The 12,926-nt window shown below is 48.7% G+C and overlaps 7 protein-coding genes; 3 read left to right on the top strand and 4 right to left on the bottom strand.

Annotated features, from left to right (window-relative positions):
• Positions 1-468: 468 nt before the first annotated feature.
• FFUJ_04504 (related to beta-1,4-mannosyltransferase) lies at positions 469-1,979 on the top strand (the record flags this gene model as incomplete). XM_023572203.1 has 2 exons in its annotated part: positions 469-957; positions 1,023-1,979. 2 exons carry the CDS (start codon positions 469-471, stop codon positions 1,977-1,979), a joined length of 1,446 nt encoding a protein of 481 aa, XP_023426370.1.
• A 234-nt stretch (positions 1,980-2,213) lies between these two features.
• On the bottom strand, positions 2,214-2,810 carry FFUJ_04505 (probable ubiquitin-conjugating enzyme E2; the record flags this gene model as incomplete). XM_023572202.1 has 2 exons in its annotated part: positions 2,214-2,578; positions 2,645-2,810. 2 exons carry the CDS (start codon positions 2,808-2,810, stop codon positions 2,214-2,216), a joined length of 531 nt encoding a protein of 176 aa, XP_023426369.1.
• Positions 2,811-3,363: 553 nt separating this feature from the next.
• On the bottom strand, positions 3,364-4,077 carry FFUJ_04506 (related to C2H2 finger domain protein; the record flags this gene model as incomplete). The annotated part of the gene is made up of 1 exon (XM_023572201.1): positions 3,364-4,077. One exon carries the CDS (start codon positions 4,075-4,077, stop codon positions 3,364-3,366), a length of 714 nt encoding a protein of 237 aa, XP_023426368.1.
• Positions 4,078-4,591: 514 nt separating this feature from the next.
• FFUJ_04507 (probable methyltransferase DPH5) lies at positions 4,592-5,550 on the top strand (the record flags this gene model as incomplete). XM_023572200.1 has 3 exons in its annotated part: positions 4,592-4,726; positions 4,775-4,899; positions 4,947-5,550. 3 exons carry the CDS (start codon positions 4,592-4,594, stop codon positions 5,548-5,550), a joined length of 864 nt encoding a protein of 287 aa, XP_023426367.1.
• Positions 5,551-5,632: 82 nt separating this feature from the next.
• FFUJ_04508 (probable blue-light-inducible Bli-3 protein) lies at positions 5,633-6,299 on the bottom strand (the record flags this gene model as incomplete). XM_023572199.1 has 2 exons in its annotated part: positions 5,633-6,055; positions 6,105-6,299. 2 exons carry the CDS (start codon positions 6,297-6,299, stop codon positions 5,633-5,635), a joined length of 618 nt encoding a protein of 205 aa, XP_023426366.1.
• A 2,034-nt stretch (positions 6,300-8,333) lies between these two features.
• On the top strand, positions 8,334-9,797 carry FFUJ_04509 (uncharacterized protein; the record flags this gene model as incomplete). XM_023572198.1 has 2 exons in its annotated part: positions 8,334-8,354; positions 8,403-9,797. The coding sequence occupies 2 exons, from the start codon at positions 8,334-8,336 to the stop codon at positions 9,795-9,797; spliced, it is 1,416 nt and encodes a 471-aa protein (XP_023426365.1).
• A 401-nt stretch (positions 9,798-10,198) lies between these two features.
• On the bottom strand, positions 10,199-12,016 carry FFUJ_04510 (related to laccase precursor; the record flags this gene model as incomplete). XM_023572194.1 has 3 exons in its annotated part: positions 10,199-11,010; positions 11,061-11,687; positions 11,740-12,016. 3 exons carry the CDS (start codon positions 12,014-12,016, stop codon positions 10,199-10,201), a joined length of 1,716 nt encoding a protein of 571 aa, XP_023426364.1.
• Positions 12,017-12,926: the final 910 nt, after the last annotated feature.

Genomic DNA, 12,926 nt, shown 5'->3' with positions numbered 1-12,926 from the left:
AATAGACTGCATATTCCCTCTATTACAGCATAAGAAATTTACCTTTTGTTGTTTTGGGTTGAAGTTAGACGAGAGCAGTCGGTGATGCCTTTGAGAGTTTGAGAGTGGAATGATTCGCAAAGCCTTCATTGTTCACCAGTGGGACACCTTTTTGCCCTATCAACTCTCCCTTACCTTATGCGTCAATATAGGTACTCTTTACTGATATCTATGTTTGATCGTCTTCTAGGATCAGCTTCAATCGAGATCGCTTTGTTTTGCCATCTTGCCTTGCCTTTCTTACCGTCGGCACCTGTGCATCCTGGCCTGTGGAACCTCGAATCCATTTGACCAGTGAGTGCAAGGTGGCCTTGGCCTTGGCCAACTCAACTCCAACAACGCCCATAGCTGGTTGCTGCGGGCACCACCAAAAGGATTCATATTAGTCTCGACGCCATGTTATGATTGCCGATTCATTCCTTTATTGACATGTCAGCCGCTTTTATTGTCTCCGTCTTTGCTGGCGCTCTCAGCTGTGTCTTCCTGGTATGGCTGATACGTGGTCTTGCGATCCTTATCCCTACTTGCTATCAGCCTTCTCAGAAACCTGAAGATGACCATATCCAGATTCTTGTCGTCGGCGACGTCGGGCGCAGTCCTCGCATGCAATATCATGCTTTGAGTGTTGCCAAACATGGTCGAAATGTCGATATCGTGGGCTACAAAGGTATGGTTCCATCACCTGCATATCGCGACTTATGTGCACATCCTAACAATGGGGCAGAAACTTCAAGACACCCCGATCTTATCGGCAATCCTCGCGTTACTATGTATGCACTCCCACCACAACCTGAGGTCCTTCAATGGGGGACATTGCCATTCTTTCTCAGTATTCCTCTCAAGGTTTTATGGCAGTTCTGGGGTTTGTTCAGTACCTTGATGTACGATGCTCCTGCTGCGAAATGGATCATCATTCAAGTAAGTTAATATGATATCATACTCACAGTTCTTTCAGCTTCAAGGTAGCTAACAACCCCCCCAAGAACCCTCCCTCGATTCCAACTTTTCATGTTGCACTCTTGGTTTCCTTTCTACGAGGTAGTAAGCTTGTAGTGGACTGGCATAATTATGGCTACACCATTCTGGCGCAAGGGAAGTGGTATGTTAAGCCATTGGTTCCTGTGTACCGTTGGTATGAAACCGGCTTCGGACGATATCTGGGAGATATCAACCTTTCTGTCACCGATGCTATGGCCCGTCAGCTCAAAGAGAGGCCTTTCAACCTGAAGCGTTCTGTCCTCACACTTCATGACCGACCTGCCCAGGTGTTTCAACCTATTCTCTCTACTACAAAACGTCTGGCCTTTTTGTCTCGACTTGCAGAGACTAAAGACATTGCCAAGGATATTGTCGATGGAGCAGTACGGCTCATCGTAAGTAGCACTTCCTGGACGCCAGACGAGGACTTTGGTCTGCTCCTAGATGCTCTCGTCTCCTATGCCAGTTCCGCCGAGGCCTCACCCATCCTAGCTATAATTACTGGTAAGGGTCCGCAAAAAGAACTCTATCTTGAAAAAATCAAGACACTCCAGGAGGGTGGTAAACTACCTGGCGTTCGTATCATAACAGCGTGGCTTTCCACCAGGGACTATGCTTCACTTCTTGCTTCGGCAGACCTTGGTATCTCGCTGCATAAGTCCAGCTCGGGCGTTGATCTTCCCATGAAGGTGGTGGACATGTTTGGTGCTGGTCTCCCCGTCGCAGCATACTCGGCTTTTGAGAGCTTCAGCGAGCTTGTCAAGGAAGGTCAGAATGGTTGTGGTTTCGAAACTTCATCAGAACTGGCGGAGATTCTCGCGAGACTTCTGAGCTTTTCGGGACAAGAGGAGCTGGCTCGTTTGAAGAAGGGTGCAGTTAGTGAGGGCTCTCTGAGGTGGGATCAGGAATGGGACCGTGTAGTTGGCAAAGTCATTGGGCTTGTTGGTGAAGAGAGCATTTAGATATTGTAACCCGAGAAGGAAAGCAGTAACGAAAACCCATCGTAATGTTCCTGTGCAACAATAGGAAGGGTCGCTATTTCACTAATGGTTCAGCCGTGATACAAAATACGCCCAAGGCTCCATGACACCGCTTGAACGCTGATGACCATCGCAAGGCGTTCCAACCAGCTAACGCCAACCCACGTATGCTTCACACTCCCACGATAGCCACATATATAGCGAACAGTCCTGCATCTAATCCTCGCCCAAGCTCTCCCTCACGCACTTTCTGCAGCGTCTTCGGAAATCCTTGTTCTTGCCCTCCCTCTCCTCACGGAACATACGTGCAGCCTCCACGTTGGCAGGGCTTTCGTCGTTGGGGCTGTGGAAAAGACTGATGGTGCTGAGAAGAATAGTTTCGGGTGTCTGGACAGGGCTCCAACGTTCAGAGGCCGCTTCGTAGCCATATTCGTCTTCCTCGGGAGGATGGAGGATGGAAATGCAGAGCTTGCCGTTTTCGTAGATATTCGGGTGGAAAGGAATGGGGTCTTGAAATGTGAGTGAAGGTGGCATGTGAGGGTAACTCGACGGAAAGGATAGACGAGCCCGGAAGTTGCCTCCTAGAAGTCGAGGTCAGCGTATGTCAAAGGCCATGAGGGGGAAGCGAGGTTAGGCTCTGGCCGTACCGCCGTAGTATTTGCAGTCGTCGCTAATCATGAGCATCACCTCCCACTCAAAGATGTTGTTATCGTTTACGAGGCCACATGAGATGCCTGGAATATCCTTGCCAGCCTGCATCTCTTTGAGTTGTCGCTTCAGCAACGAAGCTGCTGGAGCAGAACTAGCGGCCATGATGTCTTTGTGGACGAGGCGCTGATGAGGGTTCTAGCTTGGTTGGTACTTGAGAGAAGGATTGGACGGCGCCAGCAGAAGCTGGTGAGGCCGTATATGTATATGCAAGATCAGTCCGCAGATGCGTGGTCCATTACTAGGTAGGTACTTTACCTCATAGGATATCCTGGTAGAGGCGGATGGTGGGGGAGTCGTTGGGCTCTAGCTGGAAAACGGCCCCGCCTCACGGATCCCATGAACGTAGTATGGATTCATTTGATAGCCTAAGGCAAAGTAAGGACGGTAGTGAAATAATGCGGCGCTCATTTCGCAACATTGGATGCTATGGTTTGCATCTATTGAGTCATGGAAGAAATGAGTAGCGCTTAGAATATGCATGCTGTTTCATATTGCTTTCACTTTTAATTTATAGTGTTGACTTCACCCACACCGACCTCTGTATTGTTGCGATATCTCCAACCATCTGTTTCATTCTTGACTGTTGTACGCCGACTGAACTTTTCATATAAAACCATGTTGAACGCGGGGTATCATTGAACGACCTAGATATCCATCACTTCTTCGACGTCCCAAATCCAGTAAAGCCCATTGCTGCCATCATATCGTCTTCGTCATGTTCACCATCAACACGAACGTCCTCTCCATATTCCATCTTCACCCTTGCCTCCTCCTCCTTCTTGATCCTCTTCCTTTCATTATCCTCCCTTCTCTTCTTCCTCCGCTCTTCGGCTTCTTTCTCGGCCTCTTCTTCCCGCAACTGTAGTCGTTCGTGTAGGCTAGTCTGCTTCTCCTTCTCCAGCTCGTCTCGCCGTCGGATGTAATACTCAATACGTTCGTGGACTTCCTCTGCCGTCGCGCGCTTGACTTCAGTCGTTTGTCCCGTATTTATCAAGTGCTGTGGTGTGTTGAGATGCTCAATGTATTGCTTGTTGTCTTTGAACGTGAGATCGCAAGGCTCACAGTAGAAACCAGCTCCACGGCCACGCTTTCCGACACCTGCACCTCCGGGGACAAGCTGCGTTTTTCCGATTTGTTGTGTGAGATCTATGACATTCCGGCGTGCTGATGTGTATGTTTCGTCGCCCGTTAGAGGCTTGTGGTATTTCTTGCCTGCCAGCTTGGCTTCATAACGCGCCTTGGACTCTTCTTTTTCTTTTGCCTCGCGTTCATTGGCTTTGGCAGCGTATTCGTCGAGATCGTAGGTCTTTCGAAAATCGGTATCGCCTGATGGCGCGCCACCATAGGCGCCTTTCTTGGAGTCGGACATTGGGTTATAACAGTATGTGAAGAGCAAAGCGTATAGGTTCTAGACTGATCATGGATGATAAAAGTTGGGACGCGATCATAGTGGCAGAATTTATACCAAGTCTAGCCGAAAAAGATACTCACAAGAAAACAGCATCTAACTCAAAACCACGCTCTTAAAATGCAATTTCGGTTCTTGCTTCTGCATTACAAGCTGTAATCCATCTCCATTATGCTCGCGCCGCATATGAAAACTTAGCGTTGGGTCTATAAGATATACTTATTAGCCTTGGACTTCTTCGAAACCGCAACATCGTCCCGGTGTTAAAACTGACCCGGCCCGTGCGATTTATCCCGAGCCAGACGGGAAATGCTTTGGAGCGACAGGGGTACTTGGCATGAGGTCACAGCAAACCTCAGGGAGCGCTAAAAAAAAAAATACCCCGCCGCGGGGCATCTCTTTTTTTGAGTCGCGACCCAGGGACAATTTTTCACCACGAAATACTACTGCAATAATCAGACGTAGAAGGATCACAATGTTGTACCTCGTAGGACTTGGTCTCTCTGACGAGACAGATATTACTGTCAAGGGTCTTGAGGTCGTCAAGAAAGCCTCCAGGGTCTACCTGGAGGCTTATACTAGCATTCTGCTTGTCGAGCAATCTGTCTTGGTACATGCAACCATCCCCTAAACCAAGAGCCAATGCTGATTATGCCAGGAATCGTATTATGGACGATCCATCACTGTAGCTGACCGTGAGATGGTCGAGTCAAACAGCGACGAGATCCTCCGAAATGCGCAGAACGAAGATGTTGCGTTCCTTGTTGTTGGAGATCCCTTCGGGTACGATCTAGTGATCCAACTTGTAGCTGTATACTGATACCTTACAGTGCTACTACTCATACGGATCTTGTTCTTCGTGCCCGGGAACTCGAAATCCCTGTCCGAACCGTTCCCAACGCCTCCATCATGTCCGGGATTGGCGCATGCGGTCTCCAGCTCTACAACTTTGGACAAACCGTGTCCATGGTTTTCTTCACTGATACATGGAAGCCCGCGTCTTTCTACGATCGGATAAAGGAGAATCGTCAAATCGGTTTACACACGCTAGTCTTGGTCGATATCAAGGTCAAGGAGCAGAGTCTCGAGAACATGGCCCGAGGTCGTCTGGTCTACGAGCCTCCCCGCTACATGACTGTCGGCCAGTGTGCACAACAGATGCTAGAGATTGAAGACGAGCGTAAGGAGGGTGTCTATACCAAGGATAGTCTGGCCATTGGCGCTGCTCGCGTGGGAGGCAAGACGGAGAAGTTCGTGGCTGGTACTTTGGAGGAGCTTTGCTCTACGGACGAGGAGCTAGGGCCTCCTCTTCACAGTCTCGTCCTCCTTGGCCGAAGAACACACGAGCTGGAGCTCGACTACGTCCGGCAGTTTGCGGTTGACAAGGAGAAGTGGGATAGGCTATGGAAAGCTGAGTACGGAAAGCAGCTGTGAATGGTTGCTAATATCGTCATGAATTCGTATCGCCCTTGATAAAAGTCCTATCGTACAAGCGAGATTTGCATTATTGAGAACATTACTCTCGCGAAGCGCGCCAAGATCGCACATCCCCTTCCGAAATCTCCCTCAATGTGTTGGGCGAAGCAGGCTCGCCAGTGACGGCGCTGGAAGCAATGTCGGCAGCGCGGCTCAGCAGGTTCTTGGAAACGAGAGAATAGGTGACCGATACTGTCTTGACCCGGATGATTCCGATACGAGGATCATTCTCAGAACCATCATGGACACCGTCACCGAGATCACCAAGCCAAGCCTTGAGTGTAGGGCTGTAGTGCTTGGAAACAAGACTTCGATCCGTGCTAATACTAGCATTGCCAGCAATGGAAGCCCACTCTCCGGAGGCGTTGATGAAAGAAACGTTGACGTGAGGGTCAGCATCGAGGTCGTCGGTCTTGCCAGACTCCGTGTTGGTGTGGAAGAGAAGGTCAATGCCTCCAGTCTCCTACAATAGGGTCAGATAGAGTTTCAATCCCAATGAAAGACACACTTACTGTGGCAGCCAGTGCCATGCAGCGAGATACAAGGTTACCAGAGCCTGAGCCACGGGTGGTCATCATGCCAAACTTCTCCTTGGTAATGAAGTGGACGAGATCCTCAATCTTGGTCTGGAGGGGAACCTCCTCGGCGTTTGCCTTCTTGTAAGGATCGGCGGGGGCATCGCCAGTGTTTGCGTTAGAGAAAGACATCTTGCTTGGTTTGGTATGTGGTGGGAGTGTCCTGGGTTGTAGATGTTGATGTTTGAAGATAAGATCAGAGCTCAAGCACAAAAGTTGAAGCTTCTCCAGCAGATTTATATACCTCCTTCCAAACAAACTATTGCTTACTCATCATAGGTTAGCATGCAAGCCATCATGGCACAATCGTATGCATTTCATCATCGATGTTCAGTTGACATGTAGGGCAATCGCAGCGGGGTGTTTGAGATCGAACAATAATAATGGTGACGTCAGCGTCCATGATGGGTTCCTGCACGGAGGCATGAAGCTGTTGTGTCAACAAGCCTCGCGTCATTCCACCAATCAAGGACTCCATTGGATTTCGGTAATATGATTTGGGGACTGGGCACAATATTTATGTCTCAGTCACACTGGGCTTCTATTTCTTCTATTTCACCCTCCTCCTTGGAATGGGAGTCAGCGCCTCATGGCCAGCCCTGGCCCAAGTAACCCATCGTTAACTCGAGGCTACTGAGATCTACCTTAGTACTTTAGGTATCTGAGTACCGAGGAGCCAAAGGAAACGAGTCTTTCCGTTGTGCTATCTTCCGTTCAATGCAGGTTAGTCAATACCGTTATGCAGAGACCCGCTCCGCTCAATACACAATGCTTGTTCACGGGAGCTTGCGTTGGATTGAATATGGTCTTGGTTATTCGTAGGAAACCCTTGCCTGTGTGAGCCCTTGACTTACTGGACATGATTGTATCTGAATCACTGCCAGATCCTGAATAATACTAGGGATATCTTCGGAGAGGACGCGAGGGATAATGTGGCCAATGAAACACAAGTTGTCTCTTGGTATTCATAACTCAACTGCAGTCGAATAATGATCGTTCTACCCTAGCACGATCTTCGTCAAGGAATAGCTTAGCAACCCTTGTGCTACACAGCTCAAAATGATATAGGCAGGATACCTAGGCTATCTGTTTGTTGAAGACTTCCGATAGGAAGCTCGAATAGGAGCTTTGCTCCATGTGCAGCTACATTTCCTGTTATGGAGCCCATTCAGCTTAATGTCAGTCGAGTGAGCGGTTTACACCACTGAAAGATTGGGATGTTACTACTTTGTCGCAGTGATTTCCTAGGTAATTCCCATTGACAGGTAAACGTTTGATGACGCCAGAAGATATTGTCATTGCTTTAAGATTCCCGGATGTTTTGTCTCCGTCTACCTTAGTAGTAATAAACTCTCTCTGTGGACCTTCGGAGATCTCGATCGCATGGGCTGCCACTTTTGGGGAATTTCAGTCGGCGAGCGGCAAAGACAGGTGCGACGGGTAGCACTCGCCCGGCGGTCCTTGCCTTATTAATTGTGTTGCAAGTGGTGCCTTCCTTAATCCGAGCCTATAACGTCACACAAGAAACAGCAGACTTTAGGGACGGGAACTCCACTCCACCTGGCTTAAGCAACCTCAGGTAAGAACATGCCGACCAGCGACTTCCATCCCTACGCACTTCCCATGCAACACCAGCCCTCATCTTCCTCCATCCCAGACCATTCTGCAATCAACAAGCCAGCACAAACAGACACTGGAGGCATCGCGCCTTTGCTGTTGTCAACTGCAATTCGCAAATCTGGTCGAGAGACAAGCGGATAGCATTTCCCGGGCCGGTTGTGCCTTTTCCACTCTTCTTCACCTCACTTGACTACCCCAGACCGCATCACAGCAAAAAAGACAAACCCTTAATTCAGTGCCGGCGCAACAGGATTGCAGCATACCTACTTCTGCATTCTGTTCTCTGTACAAGCCTCCCCTTCAAATTCTTCATCTTCTTTCCCATTTCATTTTCGTCTACCCTGTCCATCGCCATCGACTGTACAAAGACCATCCAACCCATTTGTGGTCTTAGTTTCTGGCTAAGCTCGGGACATCTTCATTTCACTTCTGACCAACGTAGTTGTTACTCGTCCACTCTCGTTGACTGGAACTTGCGATCGTTTATCCGACGTTGTTCGTTCAATCAGCCATCTGCATACGTCAACTATCTTTCCGAACGTGACTATGACATCAAATACCCCCGCGGTTAGTATCTCAAAGATATTCATCCTGGAGTTAGCTGACAAGTTATAGATGGCTTACCCGTGGGAATGTCGGGACAAGGAAGACCAGGCTAAGGCTGCCTTTAACCATCCTCTCCGCCGTGCAAATCAGTCTCTCACCGAAGAGAACCTGAAACTCAAGCGTATTCTGCGCGAAAACGGCATTTCCTGGTCTTCTGTTGCTCTGAACCACATGAATCAAGACAATCCTTTGAAGCGCAAGACCCGATCTTCTATGACCGCTCAGGAGCTTGGTCATCCATATCTTCCTATGGAAGTCATTCTTCGTATTCTGAAGTTTGCTATGAAATCTCCCTTCCCAATTGTCGATCCTCTATCCCCCCTCACACCTGAGAACATGTCCGATAAAGAGAAAACGCGAGGTAACCAGATTGCCATTAATTTCCTGGCTACCTGCAGAGCTCTTCACATCGAAGGTACTCGATACCTGTGGGAGTCGAACAACTTTACTTTCACAACTCCTCAAGCTGTTCGCACCTTTGCCGAGCTTCCCGTCAAGTTTCGTCAGGGTATCACCCATGTCACCTTTCGTGTCATTGCACGATACTATGACGATCAGCCTTGTCGCCGACACAAACTGGACCGCTGTTATCATGGCGATTTAAAGAAGGACCACGTCTTGAAAGTTCAGCAACGTCCAACCGAGTCTCCTCTCGTTCGTGGTGGCTTCCGGTGCTACACTTGGAACCAGATTGTCGACTTTCTCGAGGGGCTTCGTGCACCCTTCGATCCGAGTTACCGAAACAGGAAGCAGCCACGGCCACGAATGCTGCCATCTCTTGTGTCTCTGCGCCTTGACCTGGTAAACTTTTCCGACACCCTTCTTCCCTTCTCCGGATCCGAACTTCACGATATTTGTTCTCATGAACTCGGCTGCACCCTGAACGAACTCCAAGTCACGGGCATGCCCTTTGATGATACTGGAATGAAGGCATCTGCCGAAATGAGCGGCATGCTCAAAGACGAAGGTTTGTATCTTGATGGCCCGGCTTCCTACATGGCTCACTCTAGGCATCTCCAACCTCTCTCTGGCAAGAAATGGTGTGCCCGAGTGATTCGGGCGTGGAAACCCAAGGATGATGATGACGAAGACAGTGAAAACGATTCGGATACTGTTCATGGACACTCACACAGCCATGTCAGGCTTGGCGCTTTGCCTCCTGCCCCGACCGAAGAGGGCCACCCAACTTCAAGCCGCGACGAAGAAACAGTCATTTGGAAGCGAGTGCCGGTCTCTAGAGATATGGAGAAGCGGGATTGGGTCCAGTTTTCTCGCTCTAGTGGATACGAGATCAGCGATGTCGATTGGGACAGCGACGAGGAGGGTATCTGCCCCTGTTGCGGAGAATCCCACCCAGGCTCGTCCTTCCTGGAGATTCTAGTGAATGAAGACCTTGCTGACTGAGAATCAGTATAATGATACTATGGGACATTGGCGTTGAAATTGGGGAATCGATGATGCGATTGTTACGAATTATATGTTTATGTCCGAACATGCTTAGATACCCCTACAAGCGATGAGGATGCTAATGCTTTTTGTTGTTGTTTTTAACGAACTGGAATGGAGTCTCGGGGGCAAAATGGTATGAAGAATTAGCGGGATGGGAATGGGCATCATCTCTAGACAGGACAATGGCCAATTAAGTGCCCACATAGGCAAAGGCTGCTGGGATCGAAGGTGTGACATGGAAACACTGAATATGAGTGACAGATTGACGTCTTGCGACATGAGCAATTCGTATATGGTCTATAGGGGTCTATGAATTCGATTGCATTATGTAACTGTGGCAAAATCATAATGGTTGATCAGATACCCGAGTCGTCCTGCTCCATCTTCATCTTGTGTGAGAAGCCATTCCATGCTTTGCAACCTTCTTCGATATCCTTGTATTCCTGGTCCGACACGAGGCTTGGGATTTCGTCTTCTCGAACAATAAATTGTAGCGAGAAGCCTTCAGCAGCATGCCAACCTATATGGCAATGCATGAGCCACACACCTGGATTGTCGGTGAGAAATGCGATCACAAGGTGTCCTTTGGCAGGTAAAAGAGCAGTATCACGGCGTGGCGGGTTTTCTGTGTTGAGAGTGACATTTGAATCGTATGGGCCGGGGCCTTGAGCGAGAATCTGAAAATCGAATCCGTGAAGGTGGATAGGATGAGAGATATCCTGTTCTGTCTCAATAGCAAGGTAAACCCAGACATCCTTTTTGGGAACACGAATGACAGCATTAGACTTGGTGAATGAGGCGCTGTTATTGAGCTTGAGGAGGGAGGGTTCGCCCCATTCTGCGATCATGGTGGTGCTGTTAAGCGCCCATTTGATGATGCCATCTGAGTTCCAGGAGCGGTTGGCGTTCTGTATGACTTCCATTTCGGGAGGTCCAACATTGCGAGGAACTACAGGTACAATGCTCTCGTAAGGCTCATCTTGGCAATGATCCTCGTGCTTGCGTCCTTTCGTCGTTGGCGTAGTGCTGTTCGATGCATAAGATACAATACCGAGCGCATTCTGAGGGTTGACGTTTCTGGTGCAGTCAAGTTGAGGGATAGCGCGAAGCCAAAATGACGATGCCCTTGAAGCTCGGTTTGCCGTGACAAGAATATCCATGCGTTCACCTGGAGAATGTTAGAAGAAAGCACTGGGTAAGGAGTTGTGAGAACAGTACCGATTGCGAGGCTGATGTGGTCGGTCTCATAGGGCTCAACTGATACAAAGTCCACCGCAATGACCTTGAGAGTATGATGATCGATAGAAAACTTATATAGAGTATCAATCCCAGTGTTGATGAGACGTAGGCGATATGTCTTGCCCTCCTCGAAGTCCAATCTGAATCTCTCTCCCGTCTGGTTCTTATCGGTGTCATTTCCATAAACATTAGTGCCATTGATGAGAACATTATCCATCAGCGCAGGACCCTCTCGCTGGACATCATGTAAAAGTTGATTGACAGTCTTGTGCGACCAGTCGCTGAGCATGATAGTCCCAACATCCTCATCATAGTTAGCGCTTGCAGGACCACGAATGATCAAACCACCGTAAACACCATCATAAGTCTGGAGCCCAAAATGAGAGTGATACCACGAGGTACCATACTGGTTCGCACGCCATCTGTATGTTACAGAGGACCCTGGTGCAACAGGGCACTGGGTAATAGCAACAACTCCATCGTGTGGGTTTGTGTAATTTTGATGAGTGCCATGGAAGTGAAAGGATGAACCGTTGGAAGAAGTCTTCAGATTACTTGTCATGTGAACGACAACATTATCGCCCCAGTCGGCAAAGATAGTTGGCCCTTGAAAAGTTAGCTCCAATTTGGCATATAATCCAAGCCTGCATTCTCATACCTGGTATCGTTCCGTTGATAGCTTGAGCGAATCTGGGAACTCCATCCGGAGCAAAGGTTATCTCGCTGATTTCAAGCCAGTATTCTCTCGTCACACCAGTATCAGGAACAACCGAGTAGTAATCACTGTGGATATCGAATCCACACCATTGGTCTCGAGTCGTAGGTGTGTTCCCCGAACATGATCCTTGATTCTGAAACTTGGAGTTGATGGGCTCCGGCAGGGCGGTTAAGGGCGAAGCCAAAGCGATGAGAGAAATTGAAGACAGTCTGGACATTGCAAAAGATGAGTAAAGACTGATTAATGACTTCAAGCATGAGTTATCGCTATAATGCCGCGATAAATCTCTTCTTTTAAACTATTACTTCAACTCGTTAGAACGGGACTCCCGCCATTATGAAAGAGTCTCGTCTGATCACCATACACCGCAACCGGAATCAGCGAGATGAATTCTAGTCATATGAAGTACGTAAATGCTTCAGATCTCTGGGAAGTCCTATGTTGAGAAGCCATGGCGTCGAATCGCACTTTATCGGAAGGACCGAATATGGTGATGGCATCGGCGAATGATCGATTCTGACGAGTTGTCTCCTGGGATTCACGTGATTGAATACACAAGCTTGCAAGTAACTGTGATGTACTTTGTCATTCGTGTCAGGGGCTTGAGGAAGAGGAGCCTTGGGGCATTTGATAGGCATAGATTGCATCAGACCGGAATTGCCGACTGTCAACACGAGCTCATGGGAGTGCCATTACTAGCCTACACTTGAATAGAATTACATCGATGTAAAATTTTGAAGTGTTCAAGCATCGAAGACGTATGATTTGGCCCTTCCATATGACAATATCGTCCCGAATGTCTCTGGGCTCGCCGTATCCCGAACTCGAGTGTTTTGGTCAGAGGAAAGAGATCACGTGAAACCCATCACACGATGACCTCAAGGGTTCATCTCATATAGAGAATTGTTTATTTGACATGTGGCTAGCGCGAGGTCGTTGAGAGTCAAGGTGAGGCTCATTCATGTCAGTGAAGTTATGGATCTTAGGTGACTGACTACCTCAGTAGGTAGGTAGGAATGGAAGTTGATCTCCACTAGAAACTTCCCGCCAACGTCACCTGACGTCGCGACTCTCTATGCGCTTTGCGCTTTCCCCGGGCGCGCCCCTGCCTGTCGTGTCTTTGGGCG

The sequence above is a fragment of the Fusarium fujikuroi genome, chromosome FFUJ_chr02 (genome assembly GCF_900079805.1).
Source record: "Fusarium fujikuroi IMI 58289 draft genome, chromosome FFUJ_chr02".
Lineage (NCBI taxonomy): Eukaryota > Fungi > Ascomycota > Sordariomycetes > Hypocreales > Nectriaceae > Fusarium > Fusarium fujikuroi.
The sequence above is the reverse complement of the archived record's forward strand: the minus strand, read 5'-3'. Positions and strand labels throughout refer to the sequence as shown.